The 13,985-nt window shown below is 38.2% G+C and overlaps 1 protein-coding gene across 13 annotated transcripts in view; it reads left to right on the forward strand.

The window, feature by feature from the left end:
- Positions 1-13,985, forward strand: part of LOC105477098 (transcription factor 4) — a 419,558-nt gene that overhangs the window by 177,277 nt on the left and 228,296 nt on the right. For all 13 annotated transcript variants that reach the window (XM_071085290.1, XM_011733442.3, XM_011733446.3 and 10 more), the window contains one exon: positions 2,587-2,683. In XM_071085290.1, the coding sequence (XP_070941391.1) occupies positions 2,587-2,683 (97 nt within the window). The remainder of the gene's footprint in view (positions 1-2,586; positions 2,684-13,985) is intronic.

Raw genomic sequence — 13,985 nt, forward strand, 5'->3', positions numbered from 1 at the left:
TGGAAAAACTTTAAAAAAATTCCTAATATCCCTATAATGTATTGGTGTGAACAGACTACGGAATAATCCCAAAGATACAGTATGAGGTTCTGTCCTACCAGTATGATCTACGTACTGAATCTGAGTTGATTTCACTTTGTAGACATGTTATCATTCCACCAGTAGGGACTTTGATCACTAGTTGGATCATTCATTTATTTGCTCTCAAGTTTTTGCTATTCTTTTCCACAGTTTTCCTACATGCATTGGTTGTTTCTTGGGGTGTAATAGGAAGACCACGGAGTAAGAGTTGGGTGGGTGGTTAGGCACTATGTATTTTTGTATGTATATGATCTTGGGCATGTCATTTCATCTCTTGCGTCCTCATTTTCCTATTTTGCAAAATGAGGAAGTAGAGCCAGAGGATCATCTCTGTTTCTTCCAATTTAAATATTCATGATTTTGTATGACATTTCTTTAACTGAATCATTGCTAGGCCCTCTAAAATCCATGTCAGCTTTTCTGATGTACATATAATGCCCCAGATTAAAAGTACACTTAGTGTACATGGTAAAACCAACATCTCTTCCTCTCCCAACCAGCTATATATAGATGAAGCATTCTGCAGGGAGGGTAACATTTTACTGTAAATGTTCACACAAATTTGGGTTGGGGGAAGGTTCCATTTTGGGATAAGAGGCAGGGAAGGTAATCAAGCTGTCAAAATGAGGACATTCCAGCAAGTCAGAGTTAGACATTTCCACCTGTCCTTGGCATTGTGATCCTTAGTCTAGTGTTCAGGGTACAGCAGGATCTCTAAGCTTACCAGTAACTTTGTGAGCCCTTACACCAGCTGTCGTGCTTGACATTCTAATGCTTTATATGGATGGGTTGAGGAAATCTTTCCTCCTCCTCATGTTACAGTCTGCACTTGCAGAAATAAATCCATTCCCCTTGACAGCAAGTGGAGATCATAGAACTCCCCTCAATTGTTTAGTTCATCCAGATTTTCACAATTTCTTATGATTTCTCCATTCAGTACACATGGTACTTTTAATTGTGTTTCAGAAAACAAGGTCTGTTTAGAATCATCTTAATTTAGGATTAAAACTAACTAGCTTTTGGTTTTTGTTAGCTGTCCTGCTATTTTTCTCACGAATATATTGGTGAATAATTTCAAACCAATTTAGTGTAATTTATATTTTCTAAATCCAGAAGTTTGCATGAGACAAATCATTTGTGGCAGATTTATACCCAGGCAGACTTTCAAGGTCTCTCTTTTTTTCATCTTAACATGGGGAGAGTGTCTACCTTCCAGCACTGTGCTGAGGATTAAATCAGATAATATATATTAAGCTTTTAGTACACTATCTAGGATGAGGACACTTAATAAGTGATAATTAGCATTATGCAATGCCTGGTATAGAATGAGTGAGTGTACTATGATGGGTATTTACAATGTAGCCTCTTTTTATAGATCGACATGTTGGCAGAATTAGACTATAGTATCAGTCAAGTTAGTTGTTACACATGAGGAAAGGTGACTGAGAACGGGGTTGTTTTCCTTAAGGTGGAGGGCATGTGTCTTTTCCTAGTTCATGCAGCAGCCCTCTTTTTCTGTGTGTGGGCAGATTCTGCCCTTTGACTCACATGCAACCGATACTTCTGAGTAAATTTGACTTAGACTTTATGGGCAGTTCCACCAGCTGAGCAGAATGACTCCCCCCCCCCCCCCTTTGGTCACTTTATGCAATTTAGTAGACGGAACGTTGAACCATGTAGTATAGATGATTTTAACTCTTTTCTACCATGTAATCAAATTTCCCCATTAAAATTAAGTAACTGGACAGCTTAAAAACATTGTTTTAATTTTAAATTCCCCTTAAAACACTAAACTGATTGTAATAATGAAATATTTCTGTCAAAATTTGTCTTCTTTACAACTGGTTGTTTTTTTGTGACATACTTTGTCCAACTCCAGAAATGCTAATTTATGCAATGTTTTGATGTTCATATCGTAGTTAAATCCTAATATTCTTAACTTTCTTATGTGTTAATTACTTATGTGACAATCTAGTTATCTTACAACCACAATAGTAACTATAATAAAACATTGAAACTTCAGTATCCTATAATAAAACATTGAAACTTCAGTATCCTCACACCAAAAGTTATTGTTTGAATGGCTCTATCTTGGTCTTTGAAAAGCAATTCATTGCATGCTATGCCTAATTTCCCCTTGTGGCACTATTTTGCTTTAATGTGGCCTTATTAAAATAATAATTTTTAACATACGCAATATACTTTATAGGTGTCTGATGTTTTACATACACTATTTTATTTAATCATGTCAACAACCCCATGCCGTTGATACCATTATTATTATTTCTAAGATTTCTCAGCTATTATGAGGAAAAGTTGGACTTCGTAGACTCTAGAGCTTTCTTTTAGCCACTATACCTGTGAAGGTGCAGATTCCTTCTAGTGAAGTTCCAGCGAGGGAATAGTGGACTCCAGTTTTTTTAGGATGGGAGAAGTGTTGGTAGTGGGGCCATGTTTATGTGCTGTTTATTAATATAACAACTTACACTGTTATTTTATTTACAGAACTATGGAGATGGGACTCCCTATGACCACATGACCAGCAGGGACCTTGGGTCACATGACAATCTCTCTCCACCTTTTGTCAATTCCAGAATACAAAGTAAGACTCATTTTAAATTAACCTACACCTTTTAAATGCTTATGTTTTACTATAGAAGGTAAAACCATGTCCTAGACAGAGGTTCTGCTTTTAGAAATTTGGATATTTAGTCAGTTCACTTGTAATAATCTTAAATTGCAGAGAAGTATTGGCAGTCTGTGTTTGGTAATAGTATATCAAAGATTAAGTTTTACAACCATATGGAATGAAATGCTTTTAGTGATACTGAATCTACGTGGAAATTTTGTTTTCCTTAGACCTAAAGCACGGACCACAGTTTCAATGTTGCATCAGTAGTTTCTGAGTTAAGGTAGATGAAGTCGAAGTGGTGAATATTTAGAATAAAAATATCACTGGGCTTGTTGATTGGCAATGATATATAGTCAGTGTTAACTGTGATTTCTGCTAAAGGGTTTATGAAAATAAATGGTGTTAATGGGCTTAGTGTGCTTAAATCAGAGTAGTGCGTTCAAGTTGAATTGTAAAATCGGGTTGTGTATTTATCAAGGCGTGAACTTCAGTGCTAATGGCCTAGGCAGACCGCATCCTGCTTTACTAAAGCAAGTTACCTGTTAGTTTGAGCTGTCTGTGAATCTCCAGCATGCCATTCATCCTGGCATCCTCAGCATGTTTTTCCGCTTTTGGCTACCCTGTAGGGACGTTTGTTTAACAGCAGTAACTTGAGCAATGAAAAGATGATTCCTGTTGTCTTAAGAGGTCCAATAGCTGGCTACTTTAGTTTTGATTGAAAAAATGATCTTTGTTCTAGTAAACATGAGTTTTTAACAATATTAGTAAATCTCTCTACCTGGCCAGATTCTCTTGAGAATCTGTCAATAAGTGAAGTTACATTTCTTGGTACAAGCTGTTGGACAACACTCCAAGGAAAACACACAACGGTAATTATACTTTTCTGAGACCATAACTGCAAATGCTTCTAAAGAATGTCATGATTTTAAGCTTTGGAAGCTATACCGGTTACTTCAGGTCCTTGAATCTCGCATTCTTTGAAAAATCACTGTCAAATCCATCTAAATGGATTTCAGATATTTAACACAAAATAGTCAAAGCAGGTAAATAGTAGCAACTTATAGTTAATGGGTGACATCATATGTTCATGCCTTTGAGTGTCTTACCAACTTTGAGAACCACAAGGTTGGTTTTGGTCATAGGATGTTCTTATTTTTGTGTTATTTTTGCCGTCAAAGTAGTAAATTTCATATGTATGTTTTAACATTGTAACTAAAACAGGAATCCCAGTCCTTTATCAGTTGTTGATAGGAAGGTGCATTGTTTCTTGTTCTCAGGATATGTAGATACAGGTGACTAGATACATTTATCAACTTAGATTCTAAAAGGCAGCTTTTGACTCTTCAGTGTCAATAGTTATGATTTTATTTCCAGCACCTTTGCTTTTCTATTCATCTTCACACAACTGCTTAGAATAAAAGATTTATTTGAAAATAGAGTCTTGAGAAGTAGCACTTAAATAATATACTAACTTCCTTGGATCCTAAAATGATCCTCTAATGAGCTACAGTGAGAAAAATGAATAAATAAATACTCATAGTGAGAAGTTTATGTTTTCTATGTGAAAAAAGTTTTAACTCTAAAGAACAACTTGATAAATTAATATTCCAGAATACACCAAGCAGTACAAACAGATTAAATGATTGTTCTGTTCATGTTTCCTCATGGGCAACTGCTTTACAAATCAAATTAGTTTTTCAATCCAAATAGTATTTAAAATATAAGTGGCCTGACAGTCTAGAGCAGAGAGAGCGGATTCTTTTCACTTGGTTGTTGTTTAGGCTGCAAATCCATGTCAGCCTTGCTCTTTTATCCCGTCTGCCCTCCTTCCCATTAAACTCTTAAATATGGAGACCAAGACAGTCTCCTGCATTGTGATAGGAAATGCTACTATGTCCACGAGGCCCCCACCCACTGTTCCCAATGAAAGGACTTCTCTGTTAGATAAGCTGTCTGGTTTGAAACATGGCTCTTCATTGTTTACAAACTGCTACATTTTCCACCTCAAGCAGATTTTTGCACAGAAAAGAATTGTGCTTGGGCTAAATGGTTTATCTGACATTAACTGGCGCAGTGTCAGACTGGGGTCAGGGAAGTCGCCCTCAGAGCGAGAGGGCATGGCGCGGTATGCGAAAAAAAATGGAAAAGGGAGAAAAAGACATTGAAGCAAGTATGAAATACCTTACAGTTTTATTTAGAGAAGAACAATTTTTTTTTAAGAGAATTCACTCTGATGCTGCATTAAAAACTCTTCCCATCGCTGTAATTTCTCACATCCCAGACGCCTTCTTGATTGGCTTGCGTATCTGAAGGCTAGATTCGGGGAACAAAGATTCTCATTGATTTTGCCCAAGCTGCTGTTTGTTTAAAATGAAACCACTTTTCAGATGAGCCATATTTGGTGTTATGTTACAGCTTTACAAAGAAAAGATAGATCACTTTCAAGAAATTAAGGACAATTAATTTACAAATGGTAATAAAAACAAAGTAAGATCTATTGGTGTAGGGGACAGTTTGAACTCCTAGCATATATGCTGTGTTCTAAACTGCACTTTGTGTCCAGACCCAGAGCCCATGTTGTGACCTTTGTGGACATTTTCTTTCTACCAAAAGAAGGTAGTAGACTTCAGTGTAAGTGTTGGACAACACTCCAGTCTCCACTTTTGGAATCTTTAACTGGTTTTCGTTAAAAGTGCAAAGTATTTCTTTCTGTTTCAAAGACTTAATTCTACCGTGATGTCGCGTCAGGGTAAAAGCTATAGCATCAGAAATAAATCAGCCACTTTATTGGAGCAGATTCTCTATTGTCAAATCAATCAAGCCTGTGACTGAATTAGGCGTCTGCTACAGAAATAAGTGACACTAATTTTACAGGAAAGAGTTATTAACTGCAGATGACCTGATTTTTTTTTTTCTTTTTTCTTTTTGGTAAACTGTTCATTTAGTAAGGCTTTATTTTATTGCAAAGAAAGAAAAAAGTACTGGACTACTCTTTCTCTTTGAGAGTGGATTGTTATTAATTATATATTTTGTTCTTTATGGCAGTATACAATTTTAGAGAAATGATAACAGGCATTGCTAGTATATTTGTCTATAAGCTCTTTTATGGTAACGAAACCCATTATTACAACTCTGAACTTCTTGATTTCACATGAATGGTTTTGCATTTTACAGATTTTTAAACATAATACTTCTATTTGGCACTGAAATTCCAAAACTCAGTTCATTTGTGTCTCTATTTCAAATTTATGCAAAGTGGGATGTAAGTTATAAGAGTAATAAAGTGTTTCAGCCTAGGCAACATGATGAAACCTCATCTCTACCAAAATTACAAAAACTTAGCCAGGCGTGGTGGCACGCATCTGTGGTCCCAAATACTTGGGAGGCCAAGGAAGGAGGATCTCTTGAGTTCAGGGGGCAGAGGTTGCAGTGGGCTGACATCATGCCATTGCACCCCAACCTGGGCAACAGAGTGAGATCCCATCTCAAAAGTAGTAAAATGTTTGTGTTAATTTATTCTTTTAGAAATAAGCTTGTGTGTGTGGAAAAATAGCACTATTTGATAGTTTGTGAATCCCTAAAGTAAAATAACCAAAACACCCATGTGTGGTTATACATGCATGGACACACATGTACACCCACACACCCGATGTATGTATCGTGCTAGAAGAATTAATGGCATTTCTTAGTTTATAAGATTGTTCTGTGTTCCTGTCTGTGATTATACTTGTCACACAGGGTTTTAGTGGTTGATATTTGTAAATCTGTTAAAGAAAAGCCTAACTAACAGAAACAGAAAGCAAGCTCCTACATTTTTAAAAAATAGGTGTGAATAGCCTTTCTGTTTGTTTCGATGTTGGCAGGGCTGAGAGATGTGAGTACTGACGGTCTGCATTGACCAATTCATATACTTTTACCTGACATTTACTAAGAACTCACTCATTGCTTTCATTGTGTAGATACATGCCAGGTTACATTTTGCCTTAGTTGAAATTCCATGCATTGTTTTCTATCTGGAGAAAATAAATCATTTCTTCCTTATGATTGCCTATCATTATTAATGATTGTAATGTACACTGGACCTATTGGAAACTCGTTCATTGCAGTTCTTCAACAATGTGATGAAACCTTCCTAGGGGGTCAGTTGGATAGTTTTCAGAGTATGCTCATGGTAGAAAGGGTCCATGAGTCTAACTCCTGTGTTTTTTAAGAGGGTTATTTGTATGCTACAGAATAGTTTGAAAATCCTGGCGAGAAGTATATGGAAAGAATATGCACTTAAAAAAAGAAAACTTTTTTTTTTTTCCCTTTGTCAAGCACTAAACTTTTGCAGGTAATTGTCCAAATATTTTTACAATGGTAGACAATATCTTTTCTAGCTAAAACTATTTGATCCAAGGAAGGAGCTAAGTATTCCACTTTCCTTTTATTATTCCAGAGCATCGATTGAAAACTGAGGATAAGTGAGCAAGTTGCCCCATAAAATTACATACATGGCATTTGTGACCGAAGGGTGTGAAAAGTGATACTTTTGTACACTTGGCTACAGCTTAGTTCAGCATCAGGGACTATGCTTTCACATGGCCCATTTTGAATGGTTCAGTTTCCTTACTGTGGTATTTGGTACTAGTCCTACTCATGGTACTTTCTCAGAGCATTAAATAATTTACCACCATAGAGTAAATGGTTTCTAACCTAGCTCAGTGGAACATTTTACTGCTGGATTAGATTGAGGTTTCAGGCAGAACTGAAGAAAGCTGCTGGCTTACAGGATGACCTTTGAATCTCATCTGGGTTAGCGGTTGATATTTTGATTTGGTTACTGTGGTCATATTGTGACAGCTGCTAGCTCATTATAATTCGGTTCCACTGCTCCGTTTGCCTAGCAGGAATATTTAGGTTTGTATTACTTCAGAGTGTTTATGGCTACCCTGAGTTTAGCCCAGCATAAAGGTGAAGTGTTGTGAGTGTTTTCAAATCCCAGTGGCAGAAGCGGATGCCACAGTCTTCTTGTAAAACAGCAAATGTGAGTACATGCTAATACAAGGAGTTTTACTCTTCATTGTAAAACAGAGAATAAGCAATGAATCAGCTTTTACTAGGAAAACTGTTTTTGGAAGCCTTAATGTACAAAGGAAAAGCATGACTACAAAGAAACATAATTTTTCAAAGCATGAATGAGATGTTACCTGACTTCGTGGTCAGATATTTTGTTCTGTGCAAAAGTGTATTAGAGAATAGCAAAACCTGTAAAATAATGGCAATCATTTGACGTTTGAAAGTTCCAAAGGTCAAATAATCTTTAGTAACTTCATAAGAATGGAACTGTGAATATAGATGTCAGCTCTAGAAATTTTAGTTCGCTTTTTAAATGCAGCAGGCCTCTTTGCTAGTTCATTAGTTAGGGACATCTTGGTCTTTTTTTTTTTTTTTTTTTTTTAATGACGCTTTTCCGCTTGAGGTTATCTCAGTATCAGCTCTTAGGTATTAGACTTATAATGTGGCACAAGTAATTTCTGAGAGAAGAAATTATTAATTGTGGTCTTATTTGATTTTACTTTGGGAATTTTGATTTTTTAAATGTTAAATTTAAAATGTCCTCCTGAAATATTAACAAGTATGACTCGTTTGAGCCTCATCCTTGGTGTTATTAGCAATCCTGATTGTTGAGCTAAGGCTGGTAGTCAGGAGTCAGGAGAACTGAGTTTTTTTCTTCTACTTCTTCTATTCTTCTTCTCCTTCTTTTTCTTTTCTTTTTCTTTCTCTCTTTTTGTTTTTGTTTTTGTTTTTTTGAGATAGTCTCTCTCTGTTGCCCAGGCTGGAGTTCAGTAGGATGATCTCTGAAGCCTCAACTTCCTGGGCTCAGGTGAGCCTTCCACCTTAGCCTCCTGAGCAGCTGGGACTACAGCTGTGCACCACCACGTCTGGCTAATTTTTGTATTTTTAGTAGGGACGGGGTTTTACCATGTTGGCTAGGCTGGTCTTGAACTCCTGACCTGAAGTGATCCGCCTGCTTCAGTCTCCCAAAGCACTGGGATTACAGGCATGAGCCACCACGCCCAGTCAAGAATTGAGTTTTCTATTCTGTTTTGCTACAGCTGCCTGTGGGTCCTCTGGTCAGGTCGTTTTCACATCTTTAGATTGAGGGAGGAACAGCTCTTTAGGTGATCTCTGAGGTAGTTTTATCATCTAATGGTCCGTTGATCTTTCGGATACGTCATTTTATCCTTATACTATATTTTCTCTTTGGAGATGTTTTATTGTTCTTTCTCATCCATTCATCTCTATTTTATGAATACCTTCAAGTGACTTTGCCAGTGATGTGTTTTCCAAATGTAATTCTTTAAAGCCTAACTAAAATAGATATTCCTTTTATAGCTCAGCTGATTCCAGATCTATAGCTGAGGAATTGGATTGGTTGGGGATAATAAAATAATAACTCATTAAGTTGAGTCACCAGGAGAAAAGTGCTGTGCACAGATCAGTATTTGGCATAGAGGCTGTAGGACCTCAATAAATGACTGTTGAGTGAATCAGGGAATTGGATAGATAGGGTTTAAACGTTGAATGAAAAGCCCATACATTAAAGTTAGGCCTATACCTTACTGTACCAAGACGACGACCCTAAACCAGAGCCAGTCATATAGAAATTCATGTTTTATTCTATAGGACTATATCCTTGACTGGACAAAATATTCTGCCAAAATAGGAAATGGACCATATTACAATGTGGCCTATTTCAGTTTTCAGTACACCACAGATTATTTTATGTATAAGCAGAAATAAGCAAAATCAATAATATTTTAGGTCGAGTACAGTGGCTCATGCCTGTAATCCCAGCACTTTGGGAGGCCAAGATGGAAGGATTGCTTGAACCCAAGTGTTTGAGACCAGCCTGGGCAATATAGCAAGATCCTGTCTCTATAGATGATAAAAAAAATTAGCCGGGTGTGGTTTTATGCACCAGTGGTCCCAGCCATTGAGAAGGCTGAGGTGGAAAGACTGCTGGAGCCTGGGAGGTTGAGATCACCACAGTGAGCTGAGATTGTGCCACTATATTCCAGCCTGGGTGACAGAGGGAGACCCCATTGCTAATAATAATAATTATTATTATAATTATAATAAATAATTTGAAAGGCCATTGAAAAAAGTTGTGTTTCTGGTATTCAGCTAAGATAACTGATTTCCCGTTGTCCAGTTGGAGTACATTTCCATCCTTTCTCATTGGTCTTGTTTCCTTTCTAGCCTACTCTATGATATAGCACGGTTAATGCTGTGATCCTCAAACACGTTTAGAGTCAGACTAGGTTTACTAAACCAAGTCTTATAACATTTAGAAGAATTTCTAACCAGAAAAATGTTACTTGAAAATTATGGCCAACAGAGATGTGTAGACCTTCTAAATACCTGGGGAAGATTTCTCACATAGAAAGTTATTGACCCAAACAGAAGATAAATCATTTAAGCTTCACATAAAAGTAAAAAGCAGTTTGTATCAGGTAGGAATGCTTTTGCTTCAAAGTAATGGAAAATGTGACTAATGGTAGCTTAAGAATAATTTTTCTCATTCTAGAAGTCTGGTGGTAGGCCCCTGCTGGAAGTGGTTTGCAGCTCAGTGATGTCAGGGCTGATGGCTCTGTGATTCTTTTGTTCTTCCCCTCATTGTCTCAAGATGGGGGTCACAGCTTCTGGTGTCTTCAGGTTTGATGCAGACAGAAGGGGAAGGGTGAGTTGAGCAGTGTCTCCCAACCACACTGCTTCCCTATAATACAGCCCATCTCCAGTTGCAGAGGTTGGGGCAGGGCTGGGAATGCAGCCTGGGAAATAGGAGAGAAGGGAGTCAGGGATTCATACTGGGCTTACTAACTTGCAGTGTTCAATTCACACTTGAATTTTTTTAAGAGAAAAATACATAATTTTCTATTTAATAATTTTGAAAATTAAGCACAAAGCCCTAACTTTCATGTAATAAAAAACATATAAAAAGATGTCTCAACTGTAATTTCCAGTCAGCAAATTAGAGAGGAAGATGGAGGAGGAAAAAAGATATTGTAGAGAGGAAGGTGGAGAAAGTCCAGGCATGACGTCTTGCATGGGAAGGAGTGTGAGGCCTGCTGTTTGCCTCTCACCTTCAAGGCCTGTGCCTTCATTGTCCTAAGCCTTTGAGCAAGGCAGCAACCAGCCAAAGCCAGCTCTCCTTACCTCTGCTTTCCCCAGAACCTTCTCTTTTAGGTCTCTGGCTTGACTTCCTGCCAGCCTGTCCAGGGCACCCTTGTTACGCAATAGGCCTGTAGCGCCAGTCACCACCCTTTTCTCCAGTCCCCTGGGTGGTCTTTGGCAGAGCCAAAGGCCAGGCTTTACTCCCAGTGCCTCCTACTGCACCCATCCAGAGCAGGCCTGGCACCCTGGAGCACATCCCTGGGACATGCTGCTACAAGCAACAGACAGAGATCTTTCTCCTGGACCATTGCCCAAACAGTTTCCAGGGAACTTACCTCCAGCAACCTGCCATGTCACCGTGAAACACTCAGACAAGAATACCTACTGCCTGGGGGAGAAAACCCTCTACTTTCTTTTAATATGTACACAATTGCAGTTGTTGATTTTTAATGTGAGGATTAGGTGCAGCCAAAAGACATTTAGTTTTAGACAACATGCCACGACTGGATGAAATTGTGAGAGTTGGATCCATCTTTTGTCCAGAAGTTTCCCAACTCTATTGAACAGTCTCATGCCATGAATCAGACACATTGAAACAGAGGCACGGGGAAGGACCATCTATCATTAAAGGTAACCAGGATGTGAAATAAACAGTGCTGCTTTTATTTAGTAGAAAAAGTTTTTCTCTAGGTTTTTTATTTTTATTTATTTTCATGTTTTTATTTACTTACTTTCTTTTTAGACACAGAGTCTCACTCTGTCTGTCACCCAGGCTGGAGTACAGTGACATGATTATAGCTCACTGCATCTTCAAACACCTAGGCTCAAGTGATCCTCCTGCTTTAGCCTCCCAAAGTTCTGGGATTACAGGTGTGAGCCACTGGGCCCGGCCAATTCTCTAAGCCTTTCCTTGGGAAAATACTTTATTTGAATTTTGCGTAAGCCCTGTACTTAAAATGTGTCTGTGCCAGTATTAACCAGTACCCTACTTCTTGACTGGATCTTGGGCGGCGGGGGTGTAGTTAAATACTTTGCATTTCTCAAACCTCTCATTACTCCATGGCTCCAGGAGAATAACATCAGTATAGTTATAGTGAACCTCACATCCTTGAAAGTTGTGTGTCCTTCTTAAGTGCTGTATTCATCCTCAATAAAAATAAGACTGCTTTCTTTGTTCACATTATACATTCTTAGAACCAAAGAAGCAAAGGAGCTGTGTTGAGCACTGCACGTCTTACAAGGTGTCATGGGACAGTGGATTCTAGGTCTTCAGGGGTCACTTCAGCATAATTCTTGGCTTTTCACTTCCTAGTGATGGGTGATGGGACATTGGGCAAATTTCTTCTGAGCCCTCGTTTTCTGGTTTCCCAGGTGAGGACAGGGATGCCAGCCTGGCCCACCCCTCCCAGGCTCACTGTGAAAGGTGAGGTGACATGATACACTTTGTAACCACTGTGCTCTGCTGTGTGACTGTTAGGGCACTGAGAGGCTACACACTGCTCATCTGTCATTTTTGTCTGGGTAATGAATGGAAAAATCTATAGACTTTGGGGTTTTGGGTGGTAGCAGTTTTAAAATACCTATACCTTCTAAGGAGATTGGAACAGAAGGCAGGAGCAGGTGGAGGTAGTATAGAATGTTCAGTTCTGTAAACATCAAGACCAAAATGAAAAGGCGTCTTTTTTAGCCAGTCCACAAAACAGTAATCCTATAAAATAAGTACCTCTTTGGGGACAGCTGTGTTGGATTCAGATGCTCCCTTTTGTGAAATATTTGCCTTCAGCCATGTTTCTCTCCATTTTAAATGTTCTCCAGTTTCATCTTTAAACACAAGGCCAAGAACACCCTGGTGTGGTGTTTGAGTGGTGAGTCTAGGGAGAACCCATGGACAAATGCAGATTTCTTTGCTTGTGTTGTAGGTCATCTGAATAATGGAGTCACTACAAGGTATGATGGTTTTCATCAAGGAGATAGTTTTACAAATACCTTCCATGTGCTCAGGAATGTTTTGGAGACAGTCCTATTCCACTTCATTTCTTTCTTCTTCACAGATGCTTGGTATAGACTGTTGCCTCTGTATATGGGATTATTCTCTCATTCCCCTTACTCCACAGACGCTTGGTATAGAATGTTGCCTCTGTATTGGATTATTCTCCAATTCCCCTTACTCTTAAGAGTTTTTGAATCCAAAGGAAGCACGTTTTGTTTTGAGTAAAAGGAGGTGTTCAGTGGATCTCATTTTCTTTTCTTTTGCAGAATATCAGGCCTAGGAACCAACAATTGCAAAATATATGGAGCATAGATTGAGATTAAATTAAATTTATTTCTAAGTGGTTAATAGACACAGCTCACACATTTGTCGTCGTCTTGATGATTGCTTATTAATCACTTCTTAATTCCTTGACACATTAATAGGAAAAATTATAAGGAAGCATCATTTGAAAGTGGTATAAAATACAGCTGGTTATATTGTTTATGTTTAAGATAAACCATTTAAAGCTTTCATGTAGATTGAAAATGCCACAAGAGAACTAACATGGGGGAAGTGGTGGATGGTGGACCTAGCAGAGCACTGTTGTCAGCTGGGCATTGCTGTGAGCACCGGATCACCACTCTCCAGTTCTGTGACCTTGGGCAAGTTTCTTTAGCACTGTCATGAAATGTCTCATCTAAGTAAGTTGCCCTGTGTTTAAATAAAATAACATAAAGCCACCTGGCCCTAAAATTCAGTTAATGCAAATTATTATTACACCTACTATTATGTTATCTACTCCGTTTTTCTGTTCATCGGGTCCGATCAGCTTGGCAAAAGTGATATGCAAACTTGAGCATCATGTAGTGAATTCTGGCAGAGTGTGGAAGTGATTAATTAAATGCCACCCCCTCGTGGGCCATATTAAAGCTGAATGAAAATAGAAAGTGTGTAATATCTGATAACATTTGGTGGAGAAGGGGGAGACAGAAAAAGTGAAGGATAAGAGAAAAGGAGACACACATAAAGCTAATTTTAGAGCGACAGATCACAAAGTAAGATTTTCTAGCCTTGTATTACTAGCATTGGCTTGGCTTTCTGAGTCTTGAAATTACTAGATTACTAATTGGTAATGGCTTT

The sequence above is a fragment of the Macaca nemestrina genome, chromosome 19 (genome assembly GCF_043159975.1).
Source record: "Macaca nemestrina isolate mMacNem1 chromosome 19, mMacNem.hap1, whole genome shotgun sequence".
In the NCBI taxonomy this organism is placed as follows: domain Eukaryota; kingdom Metazoa; phylum Chordata; class Mammalia; order Primates; family Cercopithecidae; genus Macaca; species Macaca nemestrina.